Genomic DNA, 13349 nt, shown 5'->3' with positions numbered 1-13349 from the left:
CATCGACAAATTCTGCGTCTTTAATAAACCAACCATGACAAGCAACAGGTGCTCGCATCATTCCAAGGCTTTCTACCAGTTCATTTTCAAATTTCCTAATTAATTAGCCGCGTCCGCAACCGTAGAGCAAATGTGTCTCATAAAAATGACAGTCCAAATCTAATTCAAAAAGTCTAGTGGTCTGTTAAAAAGCTGGTGGCCGATCTGTCAATCTTATTTCTTTAGTTGTTTCAATTCATGGTTGGCCACAAACGTCTATCGTGGCTATTTTCCGGCAATCTGCGGGCTATGTTATTTCGATTGATCGGTGGTGATATCCAACGTGACAATTGAGAATTTTCTGAATGTTGATGTAACCGAGACTAATTTGGCATGCTACAGACACATTCGGAGTCGATGAATAGACTAACGTAAAAAACTTCAAATGGAAGATGTGTTTGGGTGTTCAATTGTAAGAACAGCGCTTTGGCTACTCGCAATCATGTTGTCGTCGGAGTATTTCGTTAAGATATTGGATTTCTCGGCTTTGAACAGACACCTACAAATTGATTCTGTAGTCCACGTTTATTATATAATCTGCCTTCAGCGATGCTTTTTCTTTACGATGTCCATGGTAGACTGAAAACTCTACAGTTTTTATGAGAAGTTCTCACCTCGCCATTTGTGTCTTGTTTAAATCTTGTCTGGGAGTGGCATTCCGGAATTTGATTTTGTTAAACAAAGACATTTACTCCAGATCTACAATAAGAACTTGTGTTTTTTTATCATTTGACAGTGAGCACCAAGTTCTATAATGATTGCTAAGTAGAAATCGTGTCTTGGATCTACTGTCTCTTTTAGAATTTCTTCACTTATCTCAGTATCTTCCTTATTGTTGAAGGAGACATTTCGAATTGTCATATCTTCTTAATCCCCGAGACCACAAAATTCCGAAAATTTTTAATTGCTTTTGAATGAAGTTCATAGCAATCATTGTAAACGTGTTGCTCTTTTTTATTCAAATTTTTTGCTTGACCATTTTGCGCTTGCTTATCTTCTAGAACATTCTGTGACTTCTCAAGTAAGTTTTTCACGCTTTCGTTCTTCATTTTTGAGTAATATCTACCCGAGCCGAGGTTTCATCCCTAATCCACTTCTAATTAACGGGGATTTGGGTGTAATGCATATTCCACTGCTATTTATAGGGGAAAAGACGGTAAAGTGTAATTTTGAAACATTACACTGTATTTACACTCTTTTCTCCACTCTTTATACACTCCACTCTTTGCTAAGAGTGAAATTTAGGGTGGACTGAGAAAAAAATACAATTTTACACAATTAACAATATAACCATATTGAAACATCTGATCGTATTGTCAGTTGGCGCAACGGTTAATGCAGACAATGAAAGTAACATGTTCGACAGGGGAAGATAGGGGGATCAATCCACATTACCTCCTTCCACCTTTATTTGAAATTACACTCTCATAATTACACTCCTTCACCCTTAATTAAGCGGAGAAATAGGGGGGCAATTTTTAATTGCTCTTGAACGAACTTCATAGCAACTATTGTAAAAGTGTGCGTCTTTTCTTATGCATAATTTTCGCTTGACAGTTTTGACTTTTCGAGTGACTTTTATGCCCTTGACTTTTGCGTTTCGCGTGATCTAAAATTCTGTCTCAATCACAATTTCAAGCAGCTGAACTCAATTGGCGGCACTTTAATAATTAAAGTCAAATGAAAAGTGCGTCGAAACTGGTGCCATTTTTCACTTTAAGTCCTTTTAGTGGTATATCTTAACCTCTAATGTTGTTATTTGAAGCCCACTATTGAATTTCTTAGTCCCACTTAAGCTCCCCCATTTATGCAGGTTGCAATTGATTAGAGCTCCCACTAGTCGTTCGAGAGCGATTCTTCCGACGTTTATCGGTTTTGTTTTATTTATACACTCTTTACACTCTTTTCCCCGTTGGGGGAAAATCCTCATCCCGGGCATTGCTCTCGGGTTTTTGGGGAAAATCCTCGGCCCGGATATTGCTCTCACTCCAAAGTAAAGCTTGTTGTTAATATAAAACCATGTTAGCTATCATGTAAGGGCATGATAGCGCAGTAGTAAGTGCATCTGGTTATGGAGCGGGAGTTCAACGATTCGAATTCCAGTGGGGTTAATTTTTTTCTACCTGCCTGTCATTCGAGAGCAATTCTTCCGACATTATATTTTTATTTCGGTTTATATTTTTAATTTTCCAAAAACAATTCTAAATTGATTCCCCTTTCAATGTGTAGCTCTGAAAAAAACAAGTCGACCAAAAATGATGTTGGGAGATTTAATTAAAGCATCTTCCAATGGGCGCCACAGATCGTTTGTTGTCAGAATAACAATCATGGGATTCCCGTTGCTGCTAGTGACAATACTGCGTCCAACGGCCTATATAAAATATAAATAATAAAATGAATACATCAATCTGCCTTTTTTCTAACGTTATCACCGCAAACTGTTCCGATTTTCATTTGCTTTTGTAATCTGGTTTGCTAACTACTTTGAATTGTTAGTTTTGCGCTTTTGTTTTAAATGCAGACTGTTTGTTTAGAAGTCCCATTGATTCTTTCTTCCGAGACAGCAATTGGACGTGATCCGCCAGTGATTTGAGGAGTATATAAGCTGAAACTTCTTTAGAAGACAATTTTAGTTTAACTCTCTATTTTCCCCACTTCAGTTTTGGGTCAAGTGCAGGGTTCTTCCAAAAGGGCTCAACGAGAAATGTAGTTCGCTTAAGATCTGCTGGGTGTGACATGTTGTGGGCTACTATTTAAGTGTCGTGATCTTTTTGTAGAAGTTTGCTTTAAAATTGAACAACACACGCTTCGCTGAGTGAAGGCGCTTTGCAAATATTGGACTCCCTTCGAGGAGCAATGATTGAACTCAAACCCAAATTTCAGTTTGCCAATGACAAAAAAATAGATAGGGAGTTCAGCTGCTGTACAAGAACCACGAAATTAAAAAAAGAAGGAAAGTGCTCAGGACTCGGGATAATTGACACTAGACGGTCTGGTGATCGCACTTTTTTTCTCGTCTCTATCGATGATTCTTGCAAACATTGATTTTTTTCAATTTCATGGACTTCTACTATTTTGCAGTTAAAATTTGTGGGCGTGACGTCATTCGTTTTGCTTTTAGGTCATTTGCATGTTATATCTGAATAAAGAAATGACTTCTCAACTCACTTATTGAACTTTGAATTTACTAGTTAAAGATCATTAGTGTGCATCTAAGGAGTGGCAAACGTATATGCCCTAACTCTTGAATATTAGAGTCTTGAGTTTTAATGTAACCCAAAAAACTAATGGTCTAATACGAGAATGGTGGTATATCTGTCTATCTTATTTCTTTAGTCGTTTCAATTCCATAGAAGGCCGCAAGTTTTTATCGCGGCTAACTTCCGGCAATCTGTCATCTTTACCGTTTTTACCGGATCTGTCATCTTTACCGTTTTTAAGTTTTTTTTCTTTACCGGATCTTAGTAGGAGTCCCCACGTCTCCATTCAGACTACAAAACACTCCCCCCCCCCCACCCGGGATAGCAAAGCCAATTAAGATTTATTGAAAAGGTCGACAACCACCATCCGAGAGTCTGTGGATGCAAACCACTCCAGTGTCGGTTTTCTTTGCACCCATCTGAAAGTTTTCTGAGCTACACCCCCACCCTTTGAATTATAATCCCCACCTGTCGTTTGAGAAGTATTTGGATCTATTCTGTTGCGCCCCCTCCCCCGCTTAGCGAGCATAAATTTTTTGACCCCCAGGCGCATGTGCTATTTTCTTACATAGTAATGTGCTATATAACATATAATTTGTAACTTGGGGTCATAAAAAACACTGGGGGGGGGGGGGGCGAAACAGAATAGATCCAAATATTTAGTTCGACATTAGTCGGTTTATGTTTTTTCTCGATTTTCGTATGAGGATTTTTGAGCGGGCATGCGAACAAACCTAAAACTTGAACGCGGCGAAATCTGTATCATAGATGATTTCAGTCTACCTGTATATTATTATTGGCAAAATTGGTCCCGATGGGTATTTTCATATTTCATTTTGAACAAGGACCTCAACCTGGAAAGAACGTCAAAAAGCGCAAATTTGAGTCTCTCTAGAATGGAATGGAAATTTGAAAGTTAGTTAAAACTATTGGGAATTTTAGACCACCCAGATGACCGCCACCATTTCAAATACTCAGACGGGTACTCCAAGATAGGCGAAATTCTCATGACGAAAACACATTTGCCCTTCAACCGAGCTCGTGAATTCTGCCAGTCACTGAGAATGGGGGAAGAGGGTCAGTTTGACATCGCAGTGGGTCACGACAGAATCGAAATGAAGGTGTTAAAGGAAAAAGGAATCCAGTTCGGATATGGAAACAAAAGTTGGTGATCAATAAAATAAATTTCTCCCTGCATTTGAGATCTGTAGATTAGTTTAATGAATGAATTGGTGTCTTTCCCATTATAGCCCCCCCCCTCCCCTAGCGCATAGTTGTTATCGCTGTCCAGAAGTTATCAAACTAAAAGGACGACCTAAGATGTTTAATAACTTCAAGTGGGCAATGAAAACCGTGTGGTATTATTTTAACCAACTCTCCCCGTGCAAAAAACCCTCCCACCGTTGCCCCCCCCCCCCCCGCCCCCGCACTCTCCCTCCCTCCCTCCCCCCCCCCCCGCTGCGCTTAACACACGCCCATTCAATTAAGCTAAAGCTAGTCTCACTAAACCGTGGCTAGCTACTGACGAAGCCAACCGCTCGCCGATCGTTTGAGAGCAATTCACCCGATATTAGTCGGTGATGTTTATGAATTACGTTTCTGCTGTGAACAACATGTTTTCGGGTGGCGGTCAAGCAAGCCGAATTTTGAAAATGAGGTCAAGTTAGCCAAAAAGTTTCGGGAAACCCGTATTTTGAGCTGCCCCTGGCGCGCCGGTGGGCGCGCTTTGCGCTTCGCCACGATAACTAGCCCGCGGTTTCCGGATTACATCCCACAGCGGATGAGAGGCATGGCCATGGACAGCGGTCTGCTGAGGACCCATTAGATGTTTAAAACTAGACGTATTTTCGTTTCTGTGGTGCATTGGAATACATTATGCGCTATATAATACAAAGCGCAGTGTTGATTGTAACGGTTAACAATGTATTATTTCTGATAGATTACATAACTATTACATAACTTTCGGGATGACGTCTTAACAAATAGACGTACCAAAATATAGAATTTTCAACGGATGTGATTGGTTGACAAATTTAAAACACTATACCTTTATGCGTTCAATTAGCCTAAGTTGGACATAGTCTAATTCTAGATGATATCTTTTACCGCATCTGGCCATGCCTCGCGGGCCATGGCCATGCCTCAGCGGCCCGTGGGACTTGATATGAAACTATCACAACCGAACTTGAGACCAGTTTCCCCCCAATATAAACTATTTTTTCGCTTTCGGCTTATCGCGATTTCTGAGCAACTTTACGTTAACATTCATATCCTATTTTAAAACATGTAGAATTTGTTGAGCAATCAGCCAATCAGAAAACAATACTCCAATTTTCTCAACTGTGATTGGCCAGCAATAAAATTTCTATATTTTGGTACGTCTGCCATTTTCACTGGCGCCAACTTTCGGCTCTCTTTTAAGTCGGCTTACTTTCACTTCGGCTGGCTTTCACTTTGCGTTCACCAAGTTTTTATACAGAGCTTCTATCACCTTTCCTGGGAATTGAGCGACTTATTGGCAGCTATGTGTTCCAATCAGTAAGGGATGCAAATGTAACTTTTGGATCCTACTTTGCCACTGATCACCTGCCGAAAAAGGAAGAGAAATTCGGCTGTGTCCATCAGGTAACAAAATTTGATTGACAATGATATTCGTTCATAATCATACGATAGTTGTTCAGAATTAGTCTCGAAGACCAAATAAGGTTTTAAATAGGGTGGAATTGAATTCAGCAATCAGAGAAATTAGGAAAAAAAATTATATCGTGAACCTGTTTGATATTTATCTCGCGGACAATGCAATTACGAACTAATAAACAGGACCTATCAGTCTCAAAAACAAGAGCGAAGAAAGGAATGATCATTTTGGGAGATAGATTTCTAATGGCTAACTAAAATCGTAAAACCGTTAATATGGGCCACTCGGGTCACCCATCATAAAGTTTATTTGATTTCATACCAGGTCATTTAGGAATTCTTTGGTTTCATAAAAGGATCGTACTATAAGACAGTGCGAAATCAAAGAAACTTTAACCCAGACTTTTAAGGCAATTACCTTATGATCATAGACTCTTGCTTTATAATAGGCAGCAGTATAGTTACATTTGCATTAGACATCAGGTTGAGTATTTTTTTGTCAGTTGTTGTTTGATGTGCACAACCCAAAACTGTATGTTTTTAAACTTAACCATTAGTGTAAAAATCAGTGGGTCTCCAAGCCCTCCTTGCTGAACTGCTTTGAAAACTAAGCTCATGCTAAATCCCAGCCCGACGTCTCCAACGTTATAAATTGCTGGTCAGCAAAAAAAAGTTGACCGTTAGTTACCCCAAATTTTTAACGGTAGAAAATGGCAAAAACCTTGACAGAGCTTTTGGAGGGACTTGCGTTTAGGTGTACTCGGCCAGAGGAGACTGTGGGAAGCAGAAGCAAAATTTCCCCTGTGCTAGATATCTGAAACTGCCAAAACATTATCTTCGTAAGTTTAAAAAATGTAACTTGAAGTAGTCTTGTGGCCAAATTGAGGCTTGTTTGTTTCTTCGATGCTTTTGTTGTTAAAATGGAATAGAAATGGGAGTACTCTTAAATGCAATTCCTCATAACGTTTCTAACCAATCCATTTGGAAGAAGCAACCAAATGTTTTTGCTAACATCAAGAAGCTGTTAACATCAATACGCAGCTGCAGAAAAGTAAACTAATAAAGCACCGTAGAAAAGCATTCTAATTATCAAAACAGCACGTTTTGAAAGCCTCAAGTCGTAAGAATTTTGCAAATTGATTTCGATTGAAGTTTGAACCAATTTTTGTAGTAGTGTGTCTCTTTAGTACAAAAATTTTTCGTGACTAATTGTTCCGACGCCCACTTTAGTGGGGAGGGAGGAACTATATAATCAACTGGGTTTTTTTGTTCAGTCAATTTTGGCCGACCGATATATTCATCGTAGAGAATTGTGAGTAGTATCGTTAAAAAGCCCGTCCAGCGTAGAATACGGAATTAAAAAGATTTTTTGATTTTCGTTTTTTACAGTGAGTTATCGAGGTTTAAATTTTGTGAACATTCGACTGTTTTTGTTCACAATTTCAGTAATTTTGGCTAAAATTTGGCACAATTTCGCTAATAAAATTCAAAAAAAGTTCAAATTTTTTAACGGCAGAGTGTTGTTGTTACCGTTAGAGATAGAACAGCGTTGCAGAATTGTTTGACTGAAGTTTTTTTTGGCTAAAATTTTTGAGAAAATTTTCAAAATTCAAACTTTTTTCATCAAAAATGGCACAAAATATGCTTTTTTGGTCCACTTTGTTAAAGTTTGCCAGACATACTGATTTAGAAGCCTTAACACAGATTCCCTTATCTCAAAAAGAGCGCTAGTTGCAATTAAGCACCGTATGAAAATCTTCTGGAATTAAACCTTTGCCCTTTTTGCAGATTTAACTCGATAACAATACAAAATGCATCTTTTTTGTTCAATATTTGAAGAATTCCACTCAACAATTGGTCTAATTCGCCAACACTTGGAACACTTGGTTGAATAATTTGATGCTGCCTTTTTTCAAAAAAAATTGCTTTTGTTTTTTTAATGATAATTACTGACAATATTTTTATTCACGGCTCTGTTAATGACAGCTCAAATTTACGTAAACTTGAGGCCGAATGTAGATACAGTTTGATTTAGAGAAGCAAAGGGTAATTATGGCTTTGAGGAAGGGTTTTAGTAAAATGTAACTGAATTCTTGTCTTTTGCCTTCATTTGTTACTTTTTTGGAAGTCTCTTAGATTTTTGAGTTTAACCACTCAAAGATCTAAATTTTTTCCTCAAAAGATGCAAAAGAACCTTTTCTATTCATTCGGTTGTTACCTAATGTCTCTTATGTTATTGAATGTATTTGTTTTAAGGAAATTTCTGTGATTTTTTGAACTTGTCAATTTTTTATATTATTTTAGTCAACATTTTGTTTTTTCTCAGTAAGTACAGGTCAATCTTTCCTCCTTGTAAAACAAAAACTAACTTTGTTGTCGATTGTTTTAACAGAAGGTTCTCTGGCTTTTGGTACTACGTGTTTTCATTAAAATTTTCTGATTTTTGTGCATACGTGCACATTTTTGCTGTTGTTTTGGTCTCTTTTGTAAATCGTCAAAATAACTAACAATCTAACAGAAAAAAAACCAATTGAAACAACATAATTTTGTTTTCATAGCATATGGATTGAAGGGCTGCGACACCGTTCTCTTGCAGAAATTGTAACAGTTTTTTTTTATTTTTGCCCTTTATCTGTTGTTATATTTTGTTGTCATATGACAAATATTGTGTAATTAAAGGTCTCAGTGGCCAAATATAGGTAAACAAATGAACTTAAATAACAGATATCGGTAAATTACTAATGGCTGTTTTGACTTTCGAATTTTATTTCTAAAAAAAGATTAAAAGTTTTCTTCAACTCATCCCTTTTTGTTCTGGTTTGCGTTTTTGTTCGAATTTTACAATGTGTCATTTTCGTAATATAATCTCATTATTTAGAGCTTTTTTAATTCTTTGTTGAATCATACAGTAATTTTTCTGTTGTTTAAACTTTTTAAATGATGTCTTCGGGACTTAGACTATTTGTTTCACAAGAAATTTGTGAAGTTTAGATGCTTTTTAGTTTTTGTGGCTTTTTTGTGGTCGTTTTGTGAAAGTTGTTTTTCAAAAAGATGTTATGATGATCACAGGAGACGCAAATGAAAATGATATATTCTCGCGGTTAATATCTTATAAATTTAAAGGCTTCAAAACTGTGGTTTCGTAAAGTTGTTTGTGAAACTTATTAGTTCAGCTTGTATTTAATGTTATTTTATAGTCTTATGATTTAGTCTCACTAATAACAGTCGCAATTAGTTTTCCGAGTAGTTGCAAGACAAAGTGTCTACTCTTTTAGTCGAAAGCTTTTGTTGACTATGAACTTTGAAAATACTTGTTTTTAAAAAAAAAAGAGATAAATTTTTGAGATCTGCCAATTTTTTTTCTACTAAATCGTAGCTAAGCATCTCAAAATACAATTCATATCATTTATCTTTCGAAATTCCATTTGCTCTTCATAACGGCTTTATTTTCCTCAAATGGTCTTTCTTCTTGGAACAACCAGTTTTCGTAAAACCATTTTTCGTGATTTTTACAAATTTGCCCCCTTTTTGTAGGTTTTTCCGTATCACAATAATGGGCGTCATTTGACTTACAATTGTTGTCACCTGGAAACGAAAATTTTTGTTGTTTTTAGTGATCAGCTTACTAATTAATTGATTGGGGGACATCGTTTTCCTGTATAATTTTTCGTGCAAATTTTTCGTTTTTGCCTGTATTTGTCGTTCTTTTTGTAGTCGTATGACGTAGCCTGGATAATGAAAGGCCTCAGTCACTCTCTATTGAGGTATTATAGGCTCTAAATGATTTCATCTGATGCGTAATGTTTCTAATCAGTTCGAATTTATTTCTTTTTTTAGAAAAGCAATGTTTTAATAAGCATTTACCGCTTTTGCTCATCTCTAGTCGACTTGTTGCCAAGTCGCATTGAAAAGTCCCATATTCTGTTCTGTTCCAAAATGTACCGGTTAATCTTCTTAAAAGAAAATTTATCTGATGCCATTTTGGTTTGGTTATTATTGGTTTTCAAAAAATGGAAAAGCAGTTTTGGTCGTAATTAATATTTGTAACTATTTGATTTTTTTTGCCGTCTTTGCTGGTAGTCATATTATGGTAACCACAGGTCTCATAGGCCCTCTAGCGAAGATTGTTTTATTATTTTAGTAGTTTGTCTGAAGATATGTTGATATGTTAATTTTTTTCTCTTCCTCATTTGGTAGACAATTAAGTGAAAAATGTAGATGAGCGGGGTCGGAACTTAATGTGCGAACGCACATTACCGAGCCTCCTTGTTTTTTCTAGAATGTACTTCTGCTAGATCGATCGCTCGAGTGACTTACGTTTTTGGCTATTTTTTTGGATCTCTAGCTATATATTTTCTTTCGGTTGTAATTCCGGTCCATCTGAGTGGCAAACTGCTTTTTAATCGAAATGGAGTTAAAAGAAATTAAAGGAAATCTCAAATTAAAATACGATTTTCATTTCAACTGGCTAAATTTTGATATTTTAATCAAAGTTTTCCTTGCTTTTCACTTTTTTTTTACCTCTGTTTTATTTTTATCTCTAAAATTCAGGTTCTCCTATTAGTCCCAGTAAAATTTGCTCCGACTGAAGGAATCCAGAATCCACTGTTCCAGATCAGAACTTACGAAATCAATGCCACTCTTCGATAAAGTAGGAGTCATGTATTGTACATTTTATATTTCAAACATGTGTAGTATCTTTAAGTATCTTTAAAAATCTCAAAAATCTTTCAAACCTTCTTTTCCACAGAGAAAACTTCTCTTTATTCCGATTTACTATTACGGCAGTGAATAATTGAGGCTTAGATAAACCGGCGGATTTAAGTTGAGCCTTCGAAGGAGAATATGTCAAATAACTGTCTTTTAGCATATGTATCATTATCATTTGCATACCATCAAATCTTTTGAAACAATGAGAACACTCAATTAAAAGTAGAAATTACTTCGGTTTTTTTTACAAATTACAACTCCAAAAAAAGGGGTCAAAATTAACAAAATCTCCATTGTTTACTTTTGTTCGTTTTGAATTCTACAATCAGTAAATTTGAGTGAATCTGCTTTTGGCCCTATGTTAGTTTTTTTTTTCTCCTACGACTTCTTGAAATCAGCGTCTTGCTAATTCATTCAAGCAAATTTTTTCACGTCAATTTTCATTCTTATTTGAGTGAACTTTGATTATTCTCTCAAGCGAATACGTTTTTCTGATCACAAATGAGCTACCTGGTTTACTTCCACATAGTTACTGTCATTTTTGGAGAATTGAATATCTCAACAAAGAAACAACCTGGATGGCGTTTTCAAAACTTTCCAAGAAAGAACGAAGCTCTTAAAAGGCCAATCTTTATCATCTCTTCTGCTGAAATTACAATTCTGCAAAAAGGGCGTAAAAAGTAGAGAAACAGAGAAAAAGGACAAAAATGGGAACCATAAGGCTGCACAAAAAAATTCTCCATCGCAAGAATAGTGCAATCGTTTTTGGGCTTCATCTATCAATTGCTCTCAGACAATGTTTGCAGCAATTCTAACAGCGCTGCGGTCTTTTTATGCATTTTGTCTCTCATGCGATTTTTCATCTGACCCCATTTGCCTTTTTGTCCTCAAAAACGGGATAAACACGTTACGCCCGGATGGTATTAAGTTCTGTTAAAGCCTTTCAACTTATTAGACTCTGAGTATGCGATTCGCAGAAACTGCTTTGAAGACATACATTTGTGGCGTGGAGGGCGGTTCTTAAGAGTTTGAACCCCCTCCCCCCTCCCGACAATTTAGGCCAATGTCAGTCGGTTAAGTTTCCTCAAATAAATGAAGCCAGCACTCACTTCATTTATTTTCTTCGGCAATTTGTGAAAACATTAATCAACTTCAGCAATCCAACTCATCATTAATCTATTGAGCTTGCTTCAGAGCTGTCCGACAAAATAGATTCGCGATCGGCTCTCTCTCAATCCAGGGCAGCTCGAAGTATGAAGGAGGCAACTGTTTACACAAATGGTGCATTGGATGTCGTGAGGCAGACTCTAATGACATTTGTAGCTCTTATGACTATAATCCATACATCGTTCATTATAGTACTGGGTGCAGTATCATATATTTCTGTTTGCATGTGTATAACCAATGCCAGACGGGATGAACGACCTGTCAAAAAAATTAACTAACTCTGCTGTTTAATCGACTTTTTACAAAAAGGGCAACAAATCTGATTTTTGGTTTAATCTGATAATCTGATTTTCGGTTCAAAACATTTCAAAGCAGGAGCGATCATTTCACGCCGTGTTTGTATATATCCTTAAAGCGCCCGCATCCTTAAACTGTGAATACGGTATTTTTAGTGAGGTTTAGGGTTTTTAACGGTTGATTTTTTGTTCATAGCATTCATCACAATTTTTACTTTTATTAACAAATTTTAGAGTTGTCGTTCGAACATGTTGACACTTCGGACGTACAGTACTAAGATGTTATTTAGCTATTTCATATAAATATCATATATGATTTCTATAGCTCCACGCAAGAGCGTACTGATAAATACGTTATGATTTTGTACATCACTTATGATCTCTGTTTGGATATGAAAACTACCAAAAATCAAGCATATTCACCCATAATGATCACCAAGTCAAGGTACAAATTATATTAGAACTGTTGGCTTTTTAATGCAATTTTTCGTAGCAACCAGTTTCCATATGGCCAACGAATGTTCGTGATTTTTTTGTTTCGAGAAATGGGATCTACTGATAAAACGTTAGTTCTCTCACTGGCCGAGAAATTTTCCAAAAATTATGTAAGAAATGTGCTTAATTGCGCTGATTTTTCGAAAAACCTTACAAAAACCTTAAAAAATTTTTGTCGAAAAACCTTACAAAATAATGCGCTGAAATGCGCCTGAATGTGCTGAAACTTTGCAAGAAAAGCGCTGAAAACCGCTGAATTTTCAGAAAATTAGAGTTGAGTGCGACTAGGATATATAAAGATATATATGATTTTTATATGCAATAGCTAAATAACACTTCAGTACTGTACGTTCGAAGTGTCAACAACTCGAGTTGTCAGCTCTAAAAATTTTTTAAAATGGAAGAATTGCGGTGAATGCTATGAACAAAAAACTTAACCGTTAAAAACACTTAACCTCACCTAAAGTCACCGTTTGTACCGTATTCGCAGGTTAAAGATGCGGGCGCCTTCTGGTGACGAAATAAACATGTCCAGCGTGATTCGCCAATAATTTTTTTTGCAAAACCTAAATTTGGGAGCCCAACTTCTAGAATATAAAATTAACGACGTTTCAAGTTGTGTTGAGGGGTTGATGCTGATGAGTACCTGTTCTAGTTGAATGCCCATTCTCTGAATAATCCTGAAAAAGTCCTTCCTGAACTCTCTCTTCATTCTGGTCTGTCTGTGCTCTTTGTCCCTCGTACTGTACACCAGCACGAATTATGCGTCAACAACATGCATTATTTATCAATTTGTTTTAGACCA

At 36.6% G+C, this 13349-nt stretch overlaps 1 protein-coding gene across 1 annotated transcript in view; it reads left to right on the top strand.

Moving 5' to 3' along the window:
* Positions 1–12031, top strand: part of LOC142346239 (uncharacterized) — a 15566-nt gene extending 3535 nt beyond the window's left edge. Inside the window, exons 2-5 of the mRNA XM_075398754.1 lie at positions 4182–4403; positions 5719–5864; positions 6631–6715; positions 11781–12031. Coding sequence (XP_075254869.1) covers positions 4182–4403; positions 5719–5864; positions 6631–6715; positions 11781–12031 — 704 coding nt within the window. The remainder of the gene's footprint in view (positions 1–4181; positions 4404–5718; positions 5865–6630; positions 6716–11780) is intronic.
* Positions 12032–13349: the final 1318 nt, after the last annotated feature.

This window comes from Convolutriloba macropyga, chromosome 9 (genome assembly GCF_964194025.1).
Source record: "Convolutriloba macropyga chromosome 9, txConMacr16.3, whole genome shotgun sequence".
Taxonomy (NCBI): domain Eukaryota; kingdom Metazoa; phylum Xenacoelomorpha; order Acoela; family Convolutidae; genus Convolutriloba; species Convolutriloba macropyga.
The sequence above is the reverse complement of the archived record's forward strand: the minus strand, read 5'-3'. Positions and strand labels throughout refer to the sequence as shown.